Source organism: Perna viridis, chromosome 8 (genome assembly GCF_037379345.1).
Source record: "Perna viridis isolate PV_CMFRI_1.1 ecotype Kerala chromosome 8, ASM3737934v1, whole genome shotgun sequence".
Taxonomy (NCBI): domain Eukaryota; kingdom Metazoa; phylum Mollusca; class Bivalvia; order Mytilida; family Mytilidae; genus Perna; species Perna viridis.
The window spans coordinates 10,492,892-10,511,273 of NC_142452.1; the positions used below are offsets into that span (position 1 = coordinate 10,492,892).

Sequence of the window (18,382 nt, forward strand, 5' to 3'; positions counted from 1 at the left end):
TGCATTTATTACTGTTAGCTTCTATTTAATATAATTGACTTAGAAACAACTTTCAGGGGATGTGAGGATATAAATAAATTTTATTTTGTGTCATCGAATGTACGTTGACAGCTTCCCCATTTTAAAGATCCGGATCAGGTCAAGAATTATGGCATGCAGAAAGATTGACCGGGCAGTTGTAATAAAACTACTCCAAAACATTGATAACTTCCTTTTTGATTGTGACGGTAGACTTTTATTTTTTATATGCATTACTGAAGCATATTTCATTAACTGTAAAATGTTTGACTTGTTAAAACTTGATCACAAACTTTTAACATCTAGCCCCGTGCAGGTCCGGGTGTCAAAAGAGTAGACCTGCAGCAGCGCTAAGCTTGTCGTAAAAGGCAATTAAATATTGCTCGGAGTCCTAGCCGAGGGCTAGGGTGCTTTGCCCACTGGGCAACTGGGTTGTGTGCCCCAGGTATTGGAATGGGGTACCCCTGGCGTGTGACATGCTGGGGTTGTCAGGCTATAATACGGAAAACCTGACTGCAAACCATAGTGGTGCACCGTGTTGGGAAAGATGCCACGTTCCTTGCACGTTAAAGAACCCTACTGTGGTATTCTCCTGGAGTAGGAACCATAGGGCTCCACCGGACCCTACCCACCCCCCATTTTCTAGTGGCAATCTAAATTAGTCTCCCCTATTATCCTTGTGTCCCATCCCTTTTTTCATTCCATCATCATTTCATGTTCATTTTATCATCCCTTTCATGTTCATCACCTGAATATGGCTGAAATATATAAATAGCTGCTCGGGCGTTAAACCCCAACAAACAAAATTTAACATCTAAATGAAAAACGTTGCTCAAGGACTAAGTCATACAAGGCATTTACATGATGGCATAATATGTAACATATTAGACATTTAGAAAAGAATAAATTTGGTGATTTCTGTGTTTAGCTTATAAGTTAACATGTATAGCTTTAATACCATAATAGATAGGAAGATATACATGTAGAGTGATTGAAATACACTTTACGAACAGGCCTACAGAAATTCCCATATGTTCCCAGTTGTGTAACTTCTCTTTGATAAAGTTATTGCCCTTGTAAGGCCAAAAATGACAAATTTTGTGGTTTTTGGCTTATAACTGGAAAAAACATAATAGAAGGAAATAAACTTCAATTTTTTAAATGATCCTTATGACAAAGCCTAATATGGAGTAGGCATTGCCTAAATCAGCGAGCACCATGAGCTTAACCATACATGTACCGTCTGTGCCAGACTTGTAAAAATAATAAAGCACATTACAAAAGGGGGATGAGGGTGTGAGAATTTTTGTTTCGCAAGTGCAATATTTTTATTTGTATTTCAGCAGCAAGGGAAATCAATCATTTTATTTGAAAATCTGCCTTGTTAAATAATGGGGGAATTTTTTTTTCAATGAATGAGTAACTTAGAAAATTTTTTTTTTCCAAAATCCCAACCCCATGCTCTTTTTTCCCTCACTTTCAAAATGGTTGATAACTTTGTAGCACTTTGCCATACTTTACAGTTTTTAACCCTTAAGGGCATCTCAAGCAACATTCTTTTCAGTTTTAGTCGGTCAGATCAATTTGTACAGATACCAGAAATATTACAGTTCTCCATGGATGGTGGGAATATTTTACGCATATCATGTGACATAAACAAAATTCAGATGCAAATTCCAAACAAGAAAATGATTGCCTTTCTTATCTGAGAAAAGCTATGCTTCAATTTGGATAATAAAATCAGAGTTACATTTTTTCCAAGGCAGGTTAGGACCCTAATAATATGTATTGATAAATATTGGATTTTTATATATTTTCTGTGTAATATTAAATGACAATCAAGATTCAGAGCTGTATCAGGCTTGAATTTTATGTTTATGTATTGCCCCATCTGTGTTTGACTTCTGCAGAAATATCTAGCTGCACTCTGCAAAGCATATTGTAACTTTCCCCACTTTAGGACCAGTTTAGTTGAACTGAAAACTCCCTTTGAGTTACTACATTGTTTAAAAAAAGAAGCATGATACCAGGTATATAATAAAATAGGATAAGAAACTTCAGTGTACATTTAGGAACACAGTAATCTGTATGTGTGTATTACAGGTGTGCTTTGGGAATCAAATACACCTATCCCAGGAAGTGCTGATACTATTGCTGCTCTTAGACAACTTGTAAGTCTTATTTCTGTAACTTTACATATGTAGTACATGTATGTTATTTGATTAGATTAAGCATCATCACAACAAAAAGAACATTATTATTTGTTAGGAACATTGTTTACAATAAGATGACAAAAATGCACAGTATTTCATGGTGTATTATTACTGTCTAAGATTCAGGCAGTTAGTTATGCACTACCGTAAGCAGTGCCATAAAAAAACATCATTTGCAGAAACGAGTAAAATTTTATTCCCTGCTCATAAACAATTTAATTTTTAAGGAAAGATACATGTAGCTGTCAAAAAGCATACATTTCAGCAGCCTGTTTAAACATTTCAATTTTGTATGGTTTAAACAGTGTTTTGGGTTTTTTTTTTGTTTTTTTTGTCTTGTAAAGGCCAGTATATGTACTTTGAAAATGAAAAAAACTGCTGTGATCAGATCAATGGATTTTGTCAGTAAAATTTCTTGATTCTTATATGTGAGTGACTGCTATTTCATTTTTTCAGGGTAAGAAAATATTTTTCATCACAAACAATAGTGGTAAGACAAGGGCCAAGTATGTGCAGAAATGTAAAAGTCTTGGATTTCAGGCAGCTGATGTAAGTCACTTCAATTTCTATATATATCTGTTTTTTGTTAAGTGACGACCTTCTTTTCAACGGAAAGAAAAGAAAAACTTAATGTTGTGCTACACAACCAAGTGACGGTTATGTTTGTGTTGAGTCAGAATGAATCTGTGTTGTGTTGGGTTACTTCCCTTCCTGTCAGCTGCTGTCTTTAAGGCAAAAAAAAAAATAAATTGTCAGTTTCCTGCTACCCTACCTACCCTATTTTTTTCCCTACCCTAAACATTTTATTGGCATTTTGGTTCAAGCACTGTTAAAGTCTAGATTGTTGCCCCATTAGCTTAATGTAAAAATGTTTTTGAAAAATAAAATAATTTCTTTACCTACATGTACCTACCCTTTTTTTTTTTTGCTGATTGTAGGAAAAGAGACTATTATTATTTTTGGCCTAATCTAGAACATTAAAAATTCTACCCCAGCATGTCAGTCTAGTTCAAAACAGAATGTGTTTGATTTACAGCATTATTCTATTGATGTTCTTGTTCTGAAGGATCTGTATTTGTCTTTTACATGTAGCTATTATCTGCAAGTTTATCAGTCCTTGACTGCAATTGCAAGCAGTCTCTTGATAACTGGGAACTGAACACAGGCATTGTAATGATAAAAAATTGTGAAATTATGTCCTCGTTAATGTTTATCAAAAATCTCCTAATTAATTACTTATCAACAGTCCTGTGCAATGACTCTGTAAATCTCACTAAACTATTATTACTATGAAATCTTAAAATAAAATTTTATTTTAGGCATAATATTCATGGTTTTTATATCCTGCCATAAGAAGTACTGAGGTATTATATGATACTCTCCAAACAATTGTCTGTCCATATGTCTGTCCGTATGTCTGTCTTGCTGTCTGTCCATACGTCTGTCATGATGTCTGTCCCTATGTCTGTCCGTCTGTCTGTCCGTATGTCTGTCCGTCTGTCTGTCCCTTAATAAAGGTCTCTAGATGATAACAGAAGAACAGATTCAAGGATATTTTTCAAACTTTGTTATTGAGTATCATAAAATAAGTTTGATTTTCAGCTTGATCAAAAGTTACGACCATTTTAAGTTGTTCTAACCCCCAAAATATTTTTCAATGTGGTGAGATAGCATTTAATGTTCCTTTAGATGCTATATTTTTGAAAATGTGCTAGTTAGTTGGGTTTTTAAATCTGTGGGTTTGGTATCATGTCACATTGAGATTGAAATTTTCGCTTGCATCAGTAATTTGATTCCTGGTTTTACTAAACTAATAAAGCCATGAAAATTGGTACCTCACAAAAAAATTGTTTCGAGTGTAACTTATTCAAGATCATACAGATAGAAGAAAGATAACCCAAAAATTTTGTCATTGTGAGCAAAAACTAGTTCGTACATGTAACTTACAGCTTGTTCTGTGGTATTGAAAATTGAAAGAAGAAGAAGATGATTGAGTCCAGAATTTGTTGATTTTCATAGTTTTTATTGTCAAACCATTATTTTTTTTTTTTTTAAGAATTACGTTCGATGTTTTGAGTTTCATTTGCAGTGGTTCAAATTAGCACTGGTCCAATGTCCTGGACCCTCAATTTCTGATGCAGGACCATTGAAATGTCATTTACCTGGGTCCAGGACCTACCATATTTATGTTTACTTTTATGGAGGACCTTTCAATTTTTTATAGAGGACTTTTCATTTACAATGCAAATGAGTCCGGGACCTATCACTCTTGAAAGTAAATTTGAACCCCTGATTTTGCATGTTTTTAATAGTATTTTATTTCCATGCCAGTAGTGGACTATGTTTTATAAAGTCTTATTGAAATATGTTGTAATATGTGGGAAAAAAATTCTTAAAATCTTTTAAATCAAGATGCTGTGTAATAAAAATGAGTTCCCATACATAATGTCAATCCAAAGAAATCATGTCTAAACACAACATCAATATTCTGGTGTCTCAGTACTAAAAAGAAGATCAACTTCATACTATTATAGTTATGTTATGAAAGTGAGCAGTCAATCTCAAGGTAAAGGCAGATAACTCCAAATTTTTTTTTATTTTATTCAAAACATTAACTGGTTGTTATGTTAACATTTCAGGACGATGTTATATGTACAGCCCATGCTGCAGCTCAGTACATTAATTCTTTAGAAGGTCCTAGGAAAGTGTATGTTGTAGGTAATGTCTCAATGGGAACAGAATTAGACAGCTTTGGAATTAAACATTTGGGAATAGGGGTAAGTTATGATAATAATTAATTTATTGAGTAGTCATAAATATCTTTATGCAGTGTTATGTATTTGTAGTCTGTCCTGTGCGTTCTTGTTTCCACTGTTCTGAAACAAACATTTTCTAGATGTTTTTATTTTACAATTACTTAGTAGCCTTGTCACTATACAACTGAAAAAAAATGCTTAAGCTCTGAGAATATTTTGAACTGCTGACAAAATCATCAAATTAAAGGCTTTGATGGGAGTTACTAAGAAAGAAAGCAATTTTCTCAGTAAGAAGTATTTTTAAAGTTTTGTGGCACCAGGGCTAGACATTGAACTGATTTTTGGCATTTGAATCTGTAGTTAAGTTTATATTTCATTTCACCATGCTGATTTTTTTCCTGAATTAGAGCCCTTGGAATTTCTAAAAATCATAACAATTTCACCTTCCTAGACAAGGCAGTTTTACATATTCAGGTATTGAATTGTTTTTCGTTATGTTAATCTGTCTTTAATAATTACTGATTAAGTTTGATTTTTCTCCTCTGATTTGAGGGAGAATTTCAGCCATTATGTGAAATCACTTTGAAAACACCATCAGGTGACTAGACTCTGGAGATACATGTATTATCTGATTTTTGGTGCCTGTGTATATTGATGAATTACATATGGACTAAACATGGGTCATTGTTTTTTAGTGGTGTATGTTTTATGAGCAGCTGATTATGACTTCTGTTGGTTGATCTTTATCAAGGCCTTGTAATTTGAAACATGCCTTATTATTATTTTTTTTGCTTTTTAACCTGGTTCTTTACTACTGTGAGTAGGGTGTATTCTTTTGGTCCCCCTAAAGTGTTCAAGAGAATTTAAGGTTTATAGGAAGGTTATTATATGTAGATTTGTATGAAGGAATATAATGAATGTAAATGATTAACTTCAGGGTTAAACCATTTTACATTTATTTCAGTTTGAAGCAGGGGTATTCTCTTAGCTTCTTCACTGTAATGTCTGTTAATTTAAACTTTAAAACAGTGTGTTAAGCCTCTGTTGTCTTTAAGTCAATGCAATTTATGCTTTAAGAAGAGAATAAAATACCAATATTTGTTACTCCATGGCCAAGAATGAACAAATCAGGGATATCAATACTGTGAACAAAAACACATAGTACATTTTGTTTGGTACTTTGTTTATTTGTAGTGATATTTTATTTTAGCCAGATCCTGTACAGAATTCTCAGGAACAATCCGATATTCCTAGAAATTTTCCACTAGATCCTGAGGTAATCTCAATAAAAATAAAACTGAACAAAAATCTGATACATGTAAATATTTAGTGGTATGTTTTTTGTAAAGAGAGAGGAAGCTAATTGTATCTATAAATTGATTTTTCATCAACATAAAAAATTTTCGTAATGAAAAAAGTTTTCAAATCTAAACTTAAGACAATTCATTACCAATTTTATTATGTGTTTTTTTTTTTTCAATTAACTGAACTGTACATGGCCTATTATTTATGGTTTACTTAAAGTGTATTTCATGATTCTTTATAGAAATTAAAAATTAACACCTGTGCACAACTGTTTAAAATAAATTAAGTTAATGGAATAAATTTCAATTGATTGAGTCAAACATGCCCAACAAATAGATGTGGTTTATGGGGAAAATGATAATTTATTACTTTTTGTCATGTTGTAATGAAATATTTTGAACATCATGAAATAGTACAATTGTGTTAAAAATTCTTGAATTATTGTGGTTTTAAGTTCTCTTGGTTGATGGTACAATTGTTCAGTATATTAGGTTTGTTATTGAATTTGAGGTATTTTCACAATAGGAGAATGATAATCTCTTAAATAGATGGTATGCTTCGTGGTTTCGATCAATCTTTTTTTAAGACCTCAATTTGTGGTTGTGTTATATTTTTAGATGCTCAATACTATACTCATTAAGAATTTAGCAATGGGGAAAGGACAATTTTAACCTAACACAGGATCAAGTAATCTGTTCACACTATTATTTCAGGTGAATTGTGTACTAGTTGGTTTTGATCCTCATATAAGTTATTACAAGATCATGAAGGCTGCTAGCTACCTGAAAAGAAAAGAGACAGTTTTTGTAGCTACAAATGAAGACACAAATCTACCTTTACCTGGGGATATTGTAATTCCAGGTAATGTTACGAATCTATTGTCAAAATTATCTGAATTTACAGATCTCTCATGTCTTAAGTTTCTTCCACCATGTACTCTTGTTGCATCTGTTATGGTTTGGCAGGTAATTTTCATGGGGTGCTAATTTTGGCATATTTTAGTGGTCCCTCTTAAGAGTAGTCAAGGCAACCAAGATTCTAGAAGAAATCAAAAGAATGTAATCCAGGGACTAAGAACAGACAGGGAAAACAGACACACAAAACAAAAAACATAAAATAACCAAAATAATACATACAAAGCAACAAAAGTAAACTCGGACTCCACTAAAAACTGGGAGCATGGACCAGGTGCACCGGTAGGGTAAGCGTCCTCTGCTTTTCTAGAAACACCCACTGAATTGCTCAAATAAAGTTAAATCTGGGGTAGAGGAAAGGGGGAAGGAAAACTATGACATGTTGAACAAATTAGTTCTCATGGAGTAGATGGATAAACCATAACAATCCACATGTTCATGATAACCATAAAATCTCTGTTGTGACGATTTCAATCTTGAAGCAACATTACCCTGTTCCAGAAGCCTAACTGTAAAAAGTATATATAGTATGTAAACTCTGGCATAATGTATTAGTTGTGATTTGAACACTCCATACGCAGGTGCTGAAGGGATATTGCCACAGATGAAAGGAAAGTTGACAATTTTGAATGAAAAGTCATTACGTTTGTCGTAAAGTTTGGTCAATAGTTTTCCTTTACCATTGATTTCTAAGTTTAGGTCAAGATATGAGGCTGACTTCATAGTGTTTGCAGTGTCCTTTATCTCAATTTCTTTGGGGAAGATGCAGTGTATAAAATCCCCATAACGGCAAAATAAATTCCTCAAAATATTTATTATGGGCTTTAGTCCTTAGTGCACCACTTAGCATCTGCCAAAATTAGAATCACCCAAAAGTTTTTGCATACCTTGTTTGCCTCGAAATCACCAAATTTTATACCTGCCAAAATAACCCACCATGTGGTAGATGATTGGTATATGATTGGTATTTTTTTTAATTTTAAACCATTTAAACAAATATCAATCATGGTAGATACAATTTTTTTGCTGATATACGCTATTTCTCTGTAATTCAGTATACTACCGGTATTTGGCCTGTTCAGCACCTGAAGATATTGTTTTTAGGATCTTACTGTTATAAAACTTATTTCCAGGTATACAAATTTACAACAACTTATTAAACTAGAAGGTGTTGATGGTCATTAATATGACACTCAAGGCAATAGTCAGTAAAACAAATGGCAATTTCAAGTACAATAAAATTAGTCATGAACTTTAGTCAAGTTCTAGAAGTAAGTAAAAAAATACAGAAAACTATGGAAATTCATTATCTCTGATATGTTAATCAGAGAGTGCTGGCCATAACTTTTCTCAACTTTCTCAATAGTGGGACTGCATCCAGTACTTGTATATCTCAATAGTGGGACTGCATCCAGTACTTGTATATCTCAATAGTGGGAATGCATCCAGTACTTGTATATCTCAATAGTGTGACTGCATCCTGTACTTATATATCTCAATAGTGTGAATGCATCCAGTACATGTATATATCGATAGTGAATTAAAACAATGATAGTAATGAAGGAGGTTGCAAAAGTGAATGTTTTTTGGTTTAAAAGAAAGCTGATAAAATATTTTGATTTATCATGTTTTTGACCAGATTTTCTGAAGAAAAAAATAGTTATTATATAGGGATGTACAGGTAAGTGGCTACCAAATCTTGCCTGTGCAATAACTTGAAAATTATTTAGCACATTCTTTTCAAATTTAGATATGCTATTTCATGTGACAAAACAAAGGTCAAGTATTATTTTTATACTCCCGTTAAAGATGGGACGTATTATGGTATACCATTGTTCGTCTGGCCGTCGTCCACACTTTGAACAATAACTCAAAAACACTTTCACTAACTTTAATGAAACTTTGGAGAATTGTTCATATCTATTGAAATAAGCTCCCTTCTGATTTGTATAAATGTCAAATTTTACATTTGCGTGTTATGAAGTTTTACTTTTTAAAAAAGCCGGAAATGGCCAAGGAAATTTTATTTTTTGAAGAATTGTTTAATTTGCATTATTCTTATGTGAATAAAAACTATTTCAATGAATAAGGATGTAGTTTCATCAAGCTCATAAAATGCATGTACGACTTTATACACCATGTGGCCTCAATGACCCTGGCTGTTCTCTTATGAGTGATCATATATATCACCAGTTTTATACAAATATATATTGTATCAGATATACTCTTGCCCTTTGTTTTTTTGTTTTGTTCAAATTAATCATTCTTTGTTGAAATTTTCATCACATGATTTATTTGCTTTTGAAAATAAATTTGTCGGTTTTTGTTCCATCCTTGTGAGACTCAAAAGAGTAATTAAGAACATAAAGCTTCATCTTCATTTACATCTATGAATCTCTTGGTTTCCCCGTGCAATTGTAATGACAAACAACTTAACAACTCATAACAAAATATGTAACTTTTTGAATTAAAATAAAACAAAACATTTGCAATCATTTGACATATTTGTACATTTTCAAAATTAAATATTTTACTGTTTCTACTGGAAATGTGTATTTATCAACTGCTGCATAAAAAAGATTCTACATTTATAGACATTTAAAAAAAAAATTAAATGAATCTTATACTTGCAAGTTATGTGAAATTTTGTTTTGTTAATGCATGTATACTAAGTAGTAACAATTTTTTTTGGAATACTGACCCTGAGGCTTATGGCTGCCCTATTTAACTTGCCTAAAAATAGTGGACAAATATTTTACTCTTTTAATTAATTACATAAATAATAATTTCATAAGTAATTAGTAAGAAGAAGTTGTCCTTTTATGTGTCATCCCTTTGAAGATGTACACCTGTACAGTTATCAAAGAAGAATAAAGCAAGAGAAATTTGAGATCATTTTTTTATAAAAGTTTATTTTACATAATTAGTTGGTCAACATAAAAGTGACCATTTACATAACTGTTCATTAACTCATGTTCAAACAGTTCCTGATGACACATTGAGGAAGGTTTTTTTAGAATTGTATGTCTCTTCTGATTTTTATACTTCTTTGTTCTTTCATGACTAAACATTATAAAGTGCAAATCAAAGCAATTAGGATGAGTAAGGAAAACAATTAAACTTAAAGATATAATTTACATTGTCAATAAAAACAGCATTCTTCATCCAATGACAAAGTGTGAAATTAATTTATTACAATTTATACCTATAACCAATCAAAGACAGGAATGCAATATCTGTTAGGTTTTTATGTAGATGCTTTAAATTTTGGTTTCGTGAACCAATTAAATTAAATTTAATTAATAACATAACATGCTTGCTGTTGTCTTCATAATTTTAACAGGTACAGCATATGATTTCTTTTGATCTGCTGATTTTAATGTCTAATTAATTGAAATAATTGTAATTATCTGCTATGTCACACCAATTAACTGATATGTCCGTATGTATGTTTTACATTTTATGATTGACAGCTACGTTAGTATCATATGATTTTATTACTTTCCTTCTCATGAATATTCATAATTTGATTTCCCCATTCTTTACATCCTTAAGTAAGTTTATTTGTACTACTCTTTAGTAATGATAACATTTACTAGACATTTGCTAGCATTTTGAGAACATATTACACATGTATTCTCTTATAGTTTTCATGAACTAACAACTCAATTTATGTGCAGTACATAGGGCAATATTCTCTAAAGACTTAATGTGAATTTCTAATGGAATTGAAATAACTTTCAAAGTAGAAATGGTCCATTACAGGATAAGGCCTGTTTTAGTTTTTATATTCATATTTATTGCAATAGTACCAATTATACAAAACAGTTAAGTTTAAGAATGACCAAGAAATAGTCATACTTAAAAATAAATGCTTACATCATTTCTCTGTATAAGAAGAACACACCTGATACTGAAGAGTTATCTCCCATGGAATTGAGATTTCATTGAAATCTTTCACACCTACATTTCCCAATTGATTTTGATAAAATTTATAACAAATGTAACAAAAGTTCAGATAGGAGATTTAAAACACTCTTCCTTTATTGGAGTACTTATATAATTTCTAGTCCAAGGTACATATGGCAAGAGCAGATTCAGGATTTCAGGTTAGGAAGGGTTGATAGAATTGAAAGCAGAGTGAAGGGAGGTAGTAACATTTGTGGGGTAGAATTTTTGAAAAATCAAGATTTCATGCAAAAAAGCTATTTTTCCCTATGAATCCCAGCCTGCATGGCAATGACTAGTATTTTGATGTGCTGTCTGATACTCCTTTTTTCTTCTCCATGTCAAAGATACTTCTTGTCTGATATGTCCTTATACATTTTATGACAACTATATTAGTATTGTATGATTTTATTACTTTCCTTCTCGTGAATATTTATAAAATGATTTCCTCATCTTTTTCTCTCTATACCTATGTCTAGTTATCTCCAATACTGTCTTGAGGTCAAAGGACAATTATTTCAACGATTTTGTGGCCGATATCTCTTCACTTCCACATTAATATTACATCAGCCTCTTCTCCATGTTTTTTTTTTTTTTGTTATAATTTCTTCCCATTGTTGTTACCACTAGCTGCCTATTGTAATGCTGCATATGCTTTGTTACTGGCATCCCTATCCATGTCCATCAATTTATCTGTGATGAATACTGTAAATGGACAAATTTTTGCTGTAGTTTTTCTAGGTTTATTTGGCACATCTCTTGAAAGTGCCAAAGTTAAGCACAACAAAATATATAATGTTTTCAAAAAATTGAAGAGGCCAGTATGTATCAGTGTATTGGTACGTGTGGACAAAAACAAGATTAATATCGTAATTTGTGTCTGCAATTAAATTGATCCTTTGTGTACCCAGGTAAAACGTATTCATGAATATGACACTTGTAGTGTTAGATTCTTTTTAGGATAATAAAGGACAGTTTGATTCCACCATGAAGATAATGCAAAAATAAAACACTCATCATTCTGAATGCTCCAAAATTAAACATGCACATTTTACAGAAAACTGCCAAAATAATGTGACACCAAAATATCCCAATTTGGGGTATCTTATTTGTTAGTGGTATTACTTGTACTTTATAATAATTGTTGTCCTTTTCTAATACTTATACTGCAAATATTTCTTTGAGCAATCAAATTACATTGACCTTCTACAGGTGGTATATAAAGTCAGTTACTGTATAAAACTTTTTTATTGTATAATTACAAATGTTACATTGCTTAGAAATTGCCAGGATTTCATGGCATGGAATCAAAAATGTTTTTTTATCTGACTTGAAACATTATTTGTTTTAATTATCACAGTATTAAGACAATAATAGTGTTCTGAACTCCACCAGTAAAAATGCTTGGTCAACCCCATTTTCTTGTGGCTGTAATTAGCCTTCATTGTATATCAACTTTATGTCAAATAAGAGCACTGTTATATATTGACTTTAAATCTGTATATTGCTATCAGCCTGTCATATGGTATGTTTAGATTTCATTGGAGCTATTTTTATACAACAACAAAAATTGTAGTGGTATAAATTAGTATAAAGGTATCATGCTGTCACTATCTAAGCTGTTTCATTGTTGTCATCCTCATCTGTAGACATTTCAGTCAGACAATACATTGAATTTAAGCATAAAGCCCTTTTTAAAAATGTGTCACACAGTGCTATACCACAAAAGGAAGAGTGGGATGGATTTTTGGGTTGTTTTGAACTGTTTGGGAATTATGAGCAGAAACAAGCATTTTTCTGTTGTCTTGTTAATAACTAACTATAAGTAAATGGATTTCACTGAAATTATATCACATAGTGCCTTAACTCTAAATGAAGGCTGGGATTGATTGTATGGGTTGTGAATTCAAACAATTTTTGAATAAAGGGTAAAAAGGAGTCACTTTGCTTCAAAATTCTGAGGTGTATTCAGCTTGAATGGTGGGTCCATACTTTCCCCAACTGTTCAGGGTTTGGCCTCTGTATCAAGCTTGAATGGTGGGTCCATATTTTCCCCAACTGTTCAGGGGTTGGCCTCTGTATCAAGCTTGGATGGTGGGTCCATACTTTCCCCAACTGTTCAGGGTTTGGCCTCTATATCAAGCTTGAATGGTGGGTCCATACTTTCCCTAACTGTTCAGGATTTGGCCTCAATATCAAGCTTGAATGGTGGGTCTATACTTTCCCCAACTGTTCAGGGTTTGGCCTCTGTATCAAGCTTGAATGGTGGGTCCATACTTTCCCCAACTGTTCAGGGTTTGGCCTCTGTATCAAGCTTGAATGGTGGGTCCATATTTTCCCCAACTGTTCAGGGTTGGCCTCTGTATCACACCATGTAAAGCATTTTATTCTATTTGTATTGCTTTCTGTATAAAACTTGCTGATCATGTACTTTTAGTTTCGAACTTTTAAAATAAGTGCTGTTTCATGTTTGGGACTGGGTAAAGCTGAGCAGGCATTTGTGTCATGTTAACACATTTTTGCTTTAAATTTGATTTTCAAACCTAAATTTAAATGACTTCTCCATTTCCACACTTACCCAATACACTGAAGCAAATGGAGCAAAAACTGTCTACATGAAATATCATATTCTTACTTGCTCTATTTAGTATATTTGTTCATGCAAAATTAAGCACTAAACCAAGTGTTTTATCTGTATTAATAATTTTGACCACTATAATGACTGTTTGGCATGTTAAATGTTATTTGATTTACCACTGGGAATTGAAGTATATTTATTTTCAGGCTGATAACTTATACAGAGTACAAAAGATTGATCATTACCCTTACTTTCTCAAATAAAGTTACTATCAATTGATTGTTTATTTAAACTATGTCCCAAGTCAGGAACATCAAACCTTTGTTAATTTTGGTTTTTTATATGTTTTATGGTGTGATGATAACTTTTTTTGCTGAACTGTTATATATGACATTTCATTTTCCAGGGAAAGACAGACTGAATGTGGGATTTTTTCAATGTTCACTGAAGGCCAATAGATTACTTTTTCACTATTTAGTAGGTCTCTTTCATATGTTTCCTGTGTCCACTTTCTTCTCTACCTTGTATGTTTTCTATTTATAGGGACTGGTGCAATAGTAGGGTCTGTGAAGATACCAGCAAGGCGGGAACCCATTGTTGTAGGAAAACCTACATCACTCATGTTCGACCTTCTAAGGAAAGATCATGACCTTGACCCAGCTAGGTGTATGATGGTTGGAGACAGGTAAGAATAATAGGATAATTAATTTGGGAGAGTGAATAACCAAAATATATCCATGAGTGCTGAAAATACCTAGATTTAACGTGTGCAGAACTTGTTCCACACATGAGTTAAACTCAAACTGTTCTTGGCATGAGTTATTATATTTTGGTTATTCACAATAGCCAGTTGATAATACTAGTTGTTTTATAGATTTTCTTTATAATCTATTGCAATGCTCATCATAAATTTTAAATTTTAAATTTTGTGATAGGCAGTTTTCACCCCAGTCTCTTTGAAACATACACCATACTTATTCTCATTATTAATTTTTTTTTCTATTTTTTTTTAGTTGTCAGGATTTTGCACAATTCCCTTACATCACCACCTGACTATGGTGTACAAGGAGTTCTTAATGCAGAAATTATCACTGATATACAAACATTTTATAGATATATTAAACATATTTACAAAATAACAAATGAAAAAAAAAATAAATATATTCATTTCCCGTTCTCATATCATTCACTTACCACTCATTCATTATAATATATAAGTTGGACTGCAATATATCCAAAGAAAAGAAATGACACAGCAGACCTTCAATTGTTAAAAACATCAAGAAAGAAAAGTGAAAACAATAATACAAATTTTCCTGTGTAGTGTAAATATGATAGAAAAATAGCTTATTAAAGAGTCCAATCCCTGTGTAGTGTAATTATGATGGAAAAATACCTTGTTAAAAAGTCCAATCCCTGTGTAGTGTAATTATGATGGAAAAATACCTTGTTAAAGAGTCCAATCCCTGTGTAGTGTAATTATGATGGAAAAATAGCTTATTAAAGAGTCCAATCCCTGTGTAGTGTAATTATGTTGGAAAAATAGCTTATTAAAGAGTCCAATCCCTGTGTAGTGTAATTATGATGGAAAAATAGCTTATTAAAGAGTCCAATCCTTTTCAAATTTTTCAAATAAAAAATTGTTGTTTGTGACTCAACTTTCAAGAGATTGGTACTGTCTAATACAGTTTCAGAGGCCAACCATATTTTGTGTGGTGGCCTTCAATTAACATCTATATAGATAGTTTTTTGCAATTATAAACAACTAATTAAAGTAGCAAACCGTAATAATACTTACTGCTTAGTAAGGACAATGTCTCTGTTTTACAAATGTATTTGATGCAAAAATGATAACCTGAAATATTTTGTGATATGACAGTCATAAAATAAATGCTCGATGATTTATTCATTTAGTTTAACAGATTGCTTGGCTTTAGCTTGCTCCTGTATAAGAAGGAATTTGTAGGAATGATACGATGTAGTAGTTTGTATTGAAAACTTCTCAGATTACTGTCAGAACAACATGTTTTTGTTAAAATGAAGTATTTTTGCCAGTCTTTAGTTTCTGATTCTAACAGTTCTTCCCACTTCAAAATTTTTTTTATTGGCTGACAAAATATGTCAGATAAGATGACTATATAAAAACTTTTTATAACTTTTTAACTTAATAAAACTGTTCAAGAAATGTGTCAGTAAAAAGAAAATTAACTAAAGTATTCTTATTACAGTGCTCTTTAACAAAAATCTTAATGCTGATGGGAATCTGTGATAGGATACTATAGTAACACAAAAATTAATTTGTGAAAACTGTTTTTGAACTCTTGAAATGTGAAAAAGCTATTATTTTCAAAGTTTATTATATCCTTTAAAAAGTGAACACCATAATGCTTCCATCAATCATATAACATAAAATCTACCATAGGTACAAAGTTCAAAATATCTAGAGAAAGAATCTCTTTTGTACATTGGGGGAAAAAAATCTCTATAGACATGTTTGTGAATAGAAGCTGACAACTCTTTCAACTTTTCCTTTTGTAAAAACAAAACCTCTTTCACCCCAAACATTCTTAAATCAGAGAGTAAGAGTGACTGCCATGTCCCTCCTATATCTTGTAGTACCTTACATACCCCATCAATTTTAAATAATAAGCAAATGACTCCAAATGAACCATGTTAATCCTCCTTGCTTGAAATCTTCAATATGTGTATTAGACGTAATTCTCTCTGATTTCCCATTCCAAATAAAGTGGTAAAATAAAGAATTAATCTCATTTATACCATTTTAAGAGAAACTGGGTAAAGTTGTCAACAAATGTATAATCTTTGAAAGTGCAAGAGTTTTAATAACTGTAACCTTACCAAGGAGTGTGAGTTTTCTATGTTCCCATGACTTCAATATACCAGACATTTCATTGACCCTCTTAGAATAATTAATATGAAGCATATCATCTAAATTGTATGAAAATTCTAATCCCAGAAGTTTAAAATTTGAGACTGGCCATTGAAGTTTTTTTTATCAGACAAGTAGTCCATCAATTTGCAGGTGGTTCAAGACTTTCTATTTAGATGCCAAAAGCTGTTTAATAAATAATGTTAATATGTCAACTTTCTTCTATATGGTTGTAGACAAGGGGTCCCATTGTCACCTTATCTATTTATTATAGATGTTGAACTGTTAGCTGTTAAACTTAAGTCAGATCCAAATATTCATGGTGTTATGGTCCAAGAGAAAGAAATTTTATTAAGCCAAATATGAAGATGATACATTCCTAATGTTAGAACTTAGACAGTGAAATTATTAACAGTCTTAAAATGTATCTGATTTGTTTTATTAGGCTTCTGGCTTAAAGATGAATACATCTAAAACCAATGCCATATTTGGTTGGCTAAACAGTTTTTAAATTAAATTTTGCAGCAAAAACATCCAAAATATTGTAACTACTTTCATAAAAGCATTTCTATTTATATTTGTTGTTATAGATGTGACACAGATATCCACATGGCCAACATTTGTGGTATGGAATCACTACTTGTCTTTACTGGAGATATGACACAAGAGAAGCTGGATGAGCTCCAGAAAACAGCCAATACTGACGATTCTAAGCTGAATCTACCCAAATATTACTGTAACAAACTAGGAGACTTAGGAGAACTTATAAATCAATCTTAATGATCTATTTGTTTAGGTTTTATATAGTTAATATATTTATAATGATTCTTTGTCAGGTTCTAAACTGCAGTGAAACCTGTGTAAGCTCAACACTGGATAATCCAAACTCAACACTGAATAATCCAAAAACCTGTCAAAACTTGACACTAAATAATCCAAAAACCTGTCTTAACACAACACTAGATAATCCAAATACCTATCTATACTCAACACCGAATAATCCAAAAGCCTGTCTAAACTCAACACTGAATAATCCAAAGAACCTGTCTTAACAAAACACTGGATAATCCAAAAACCTGTCTACTTGACACTAATTAATCCAAAAACCTGTCCAAACTTGACACTAAATAATCCAAAAACCTGTCTTAACACACCACTGGATAATCCAAAAACCTGTATAAACTTGACACTGGATAATCCAAATACCTGTCTAAACTCAACACTGGATAATCCAAAAACCTGTCTAAACTCAACACTGGATTATGCAAAAACCTGTCAAATCTCAACACTGAATAATTCAAAAACCTGTCTAAACTCAACACTGAATAATCCAAAAACCTGTCTAAACTTGACCCTGGATAATATAAAAACCTGTCAAAATTCAACACTGAATAGTCCAAAAACCTGTCTAAGCTCAACACTGAATAATCCAAAAATCTGTCTAAACTCAACACTGAATAATCCCAAAATCTGTCTTAACTCAACACTGGGTAATCCAAAAACCTGTTTAAACCACACACTTTAAAGTGCCTTTAAATCAATACAAATTATTTAAACCTTTGTTAACAAAATATGTTTCTAAATGGAATGAAATTCTAAACCCCAATAGGTTGAGAAATGTTTCACTTTAGTATGATAATATCCCATCCCATCTAAAGGTCAGAAAAACTAATTTTTAAAATCCTGGCGAACATTTTATTGACTATACACAGACAAATTAGTGATGGATGGATGTTCACAGATGTGACTTTTTCATCTGT

At 32.0% G+C, this 18,382-nt stretch overlaps 1 protein-coding gene across 2 annotated transcripts; it reads left to right on the top strand.

The window, feature by feature from the left end:
* Positions 1-105: 105 nt before the first annotated feature.
* On the top strand, positions 106-17,452 carry LOC148609280 (phosphoglycolate phosphatase-like). 2 transcript variants are annotated; one of them, XM_088540731.1, is made up of 8 exons: positions 106-227; positions 2,122-2,189; positions 2,688-2,780; positions 4,871-5,008; positions 6,198-6,263; positions 7,006-7,153; positions 14,276-14,417; positions 17,213-17,452. In XM_088540731.1, the coding sequence occupies exons 1-8, from the start codon at positions 149-151 to the stop codon at positions 17,400-17,402; spliced, it is 924 nt and encodes a 307-aa protein (XP_088396857.1). In that variant the 5' UTR covers positions 106-148; the 3' UTR covers positions 17,403-17,452. The 2 variants fall into 2 exon arrangements, with proteins under 2 accessions (XP_088396857.1, XP_088396858.1); XM_088540732.1 differs by lacking the exon at positions 6,198-6,263.
* The last annotated feature ends 930 nt before the right edge of the window (positions 17,453-18,382 follow it).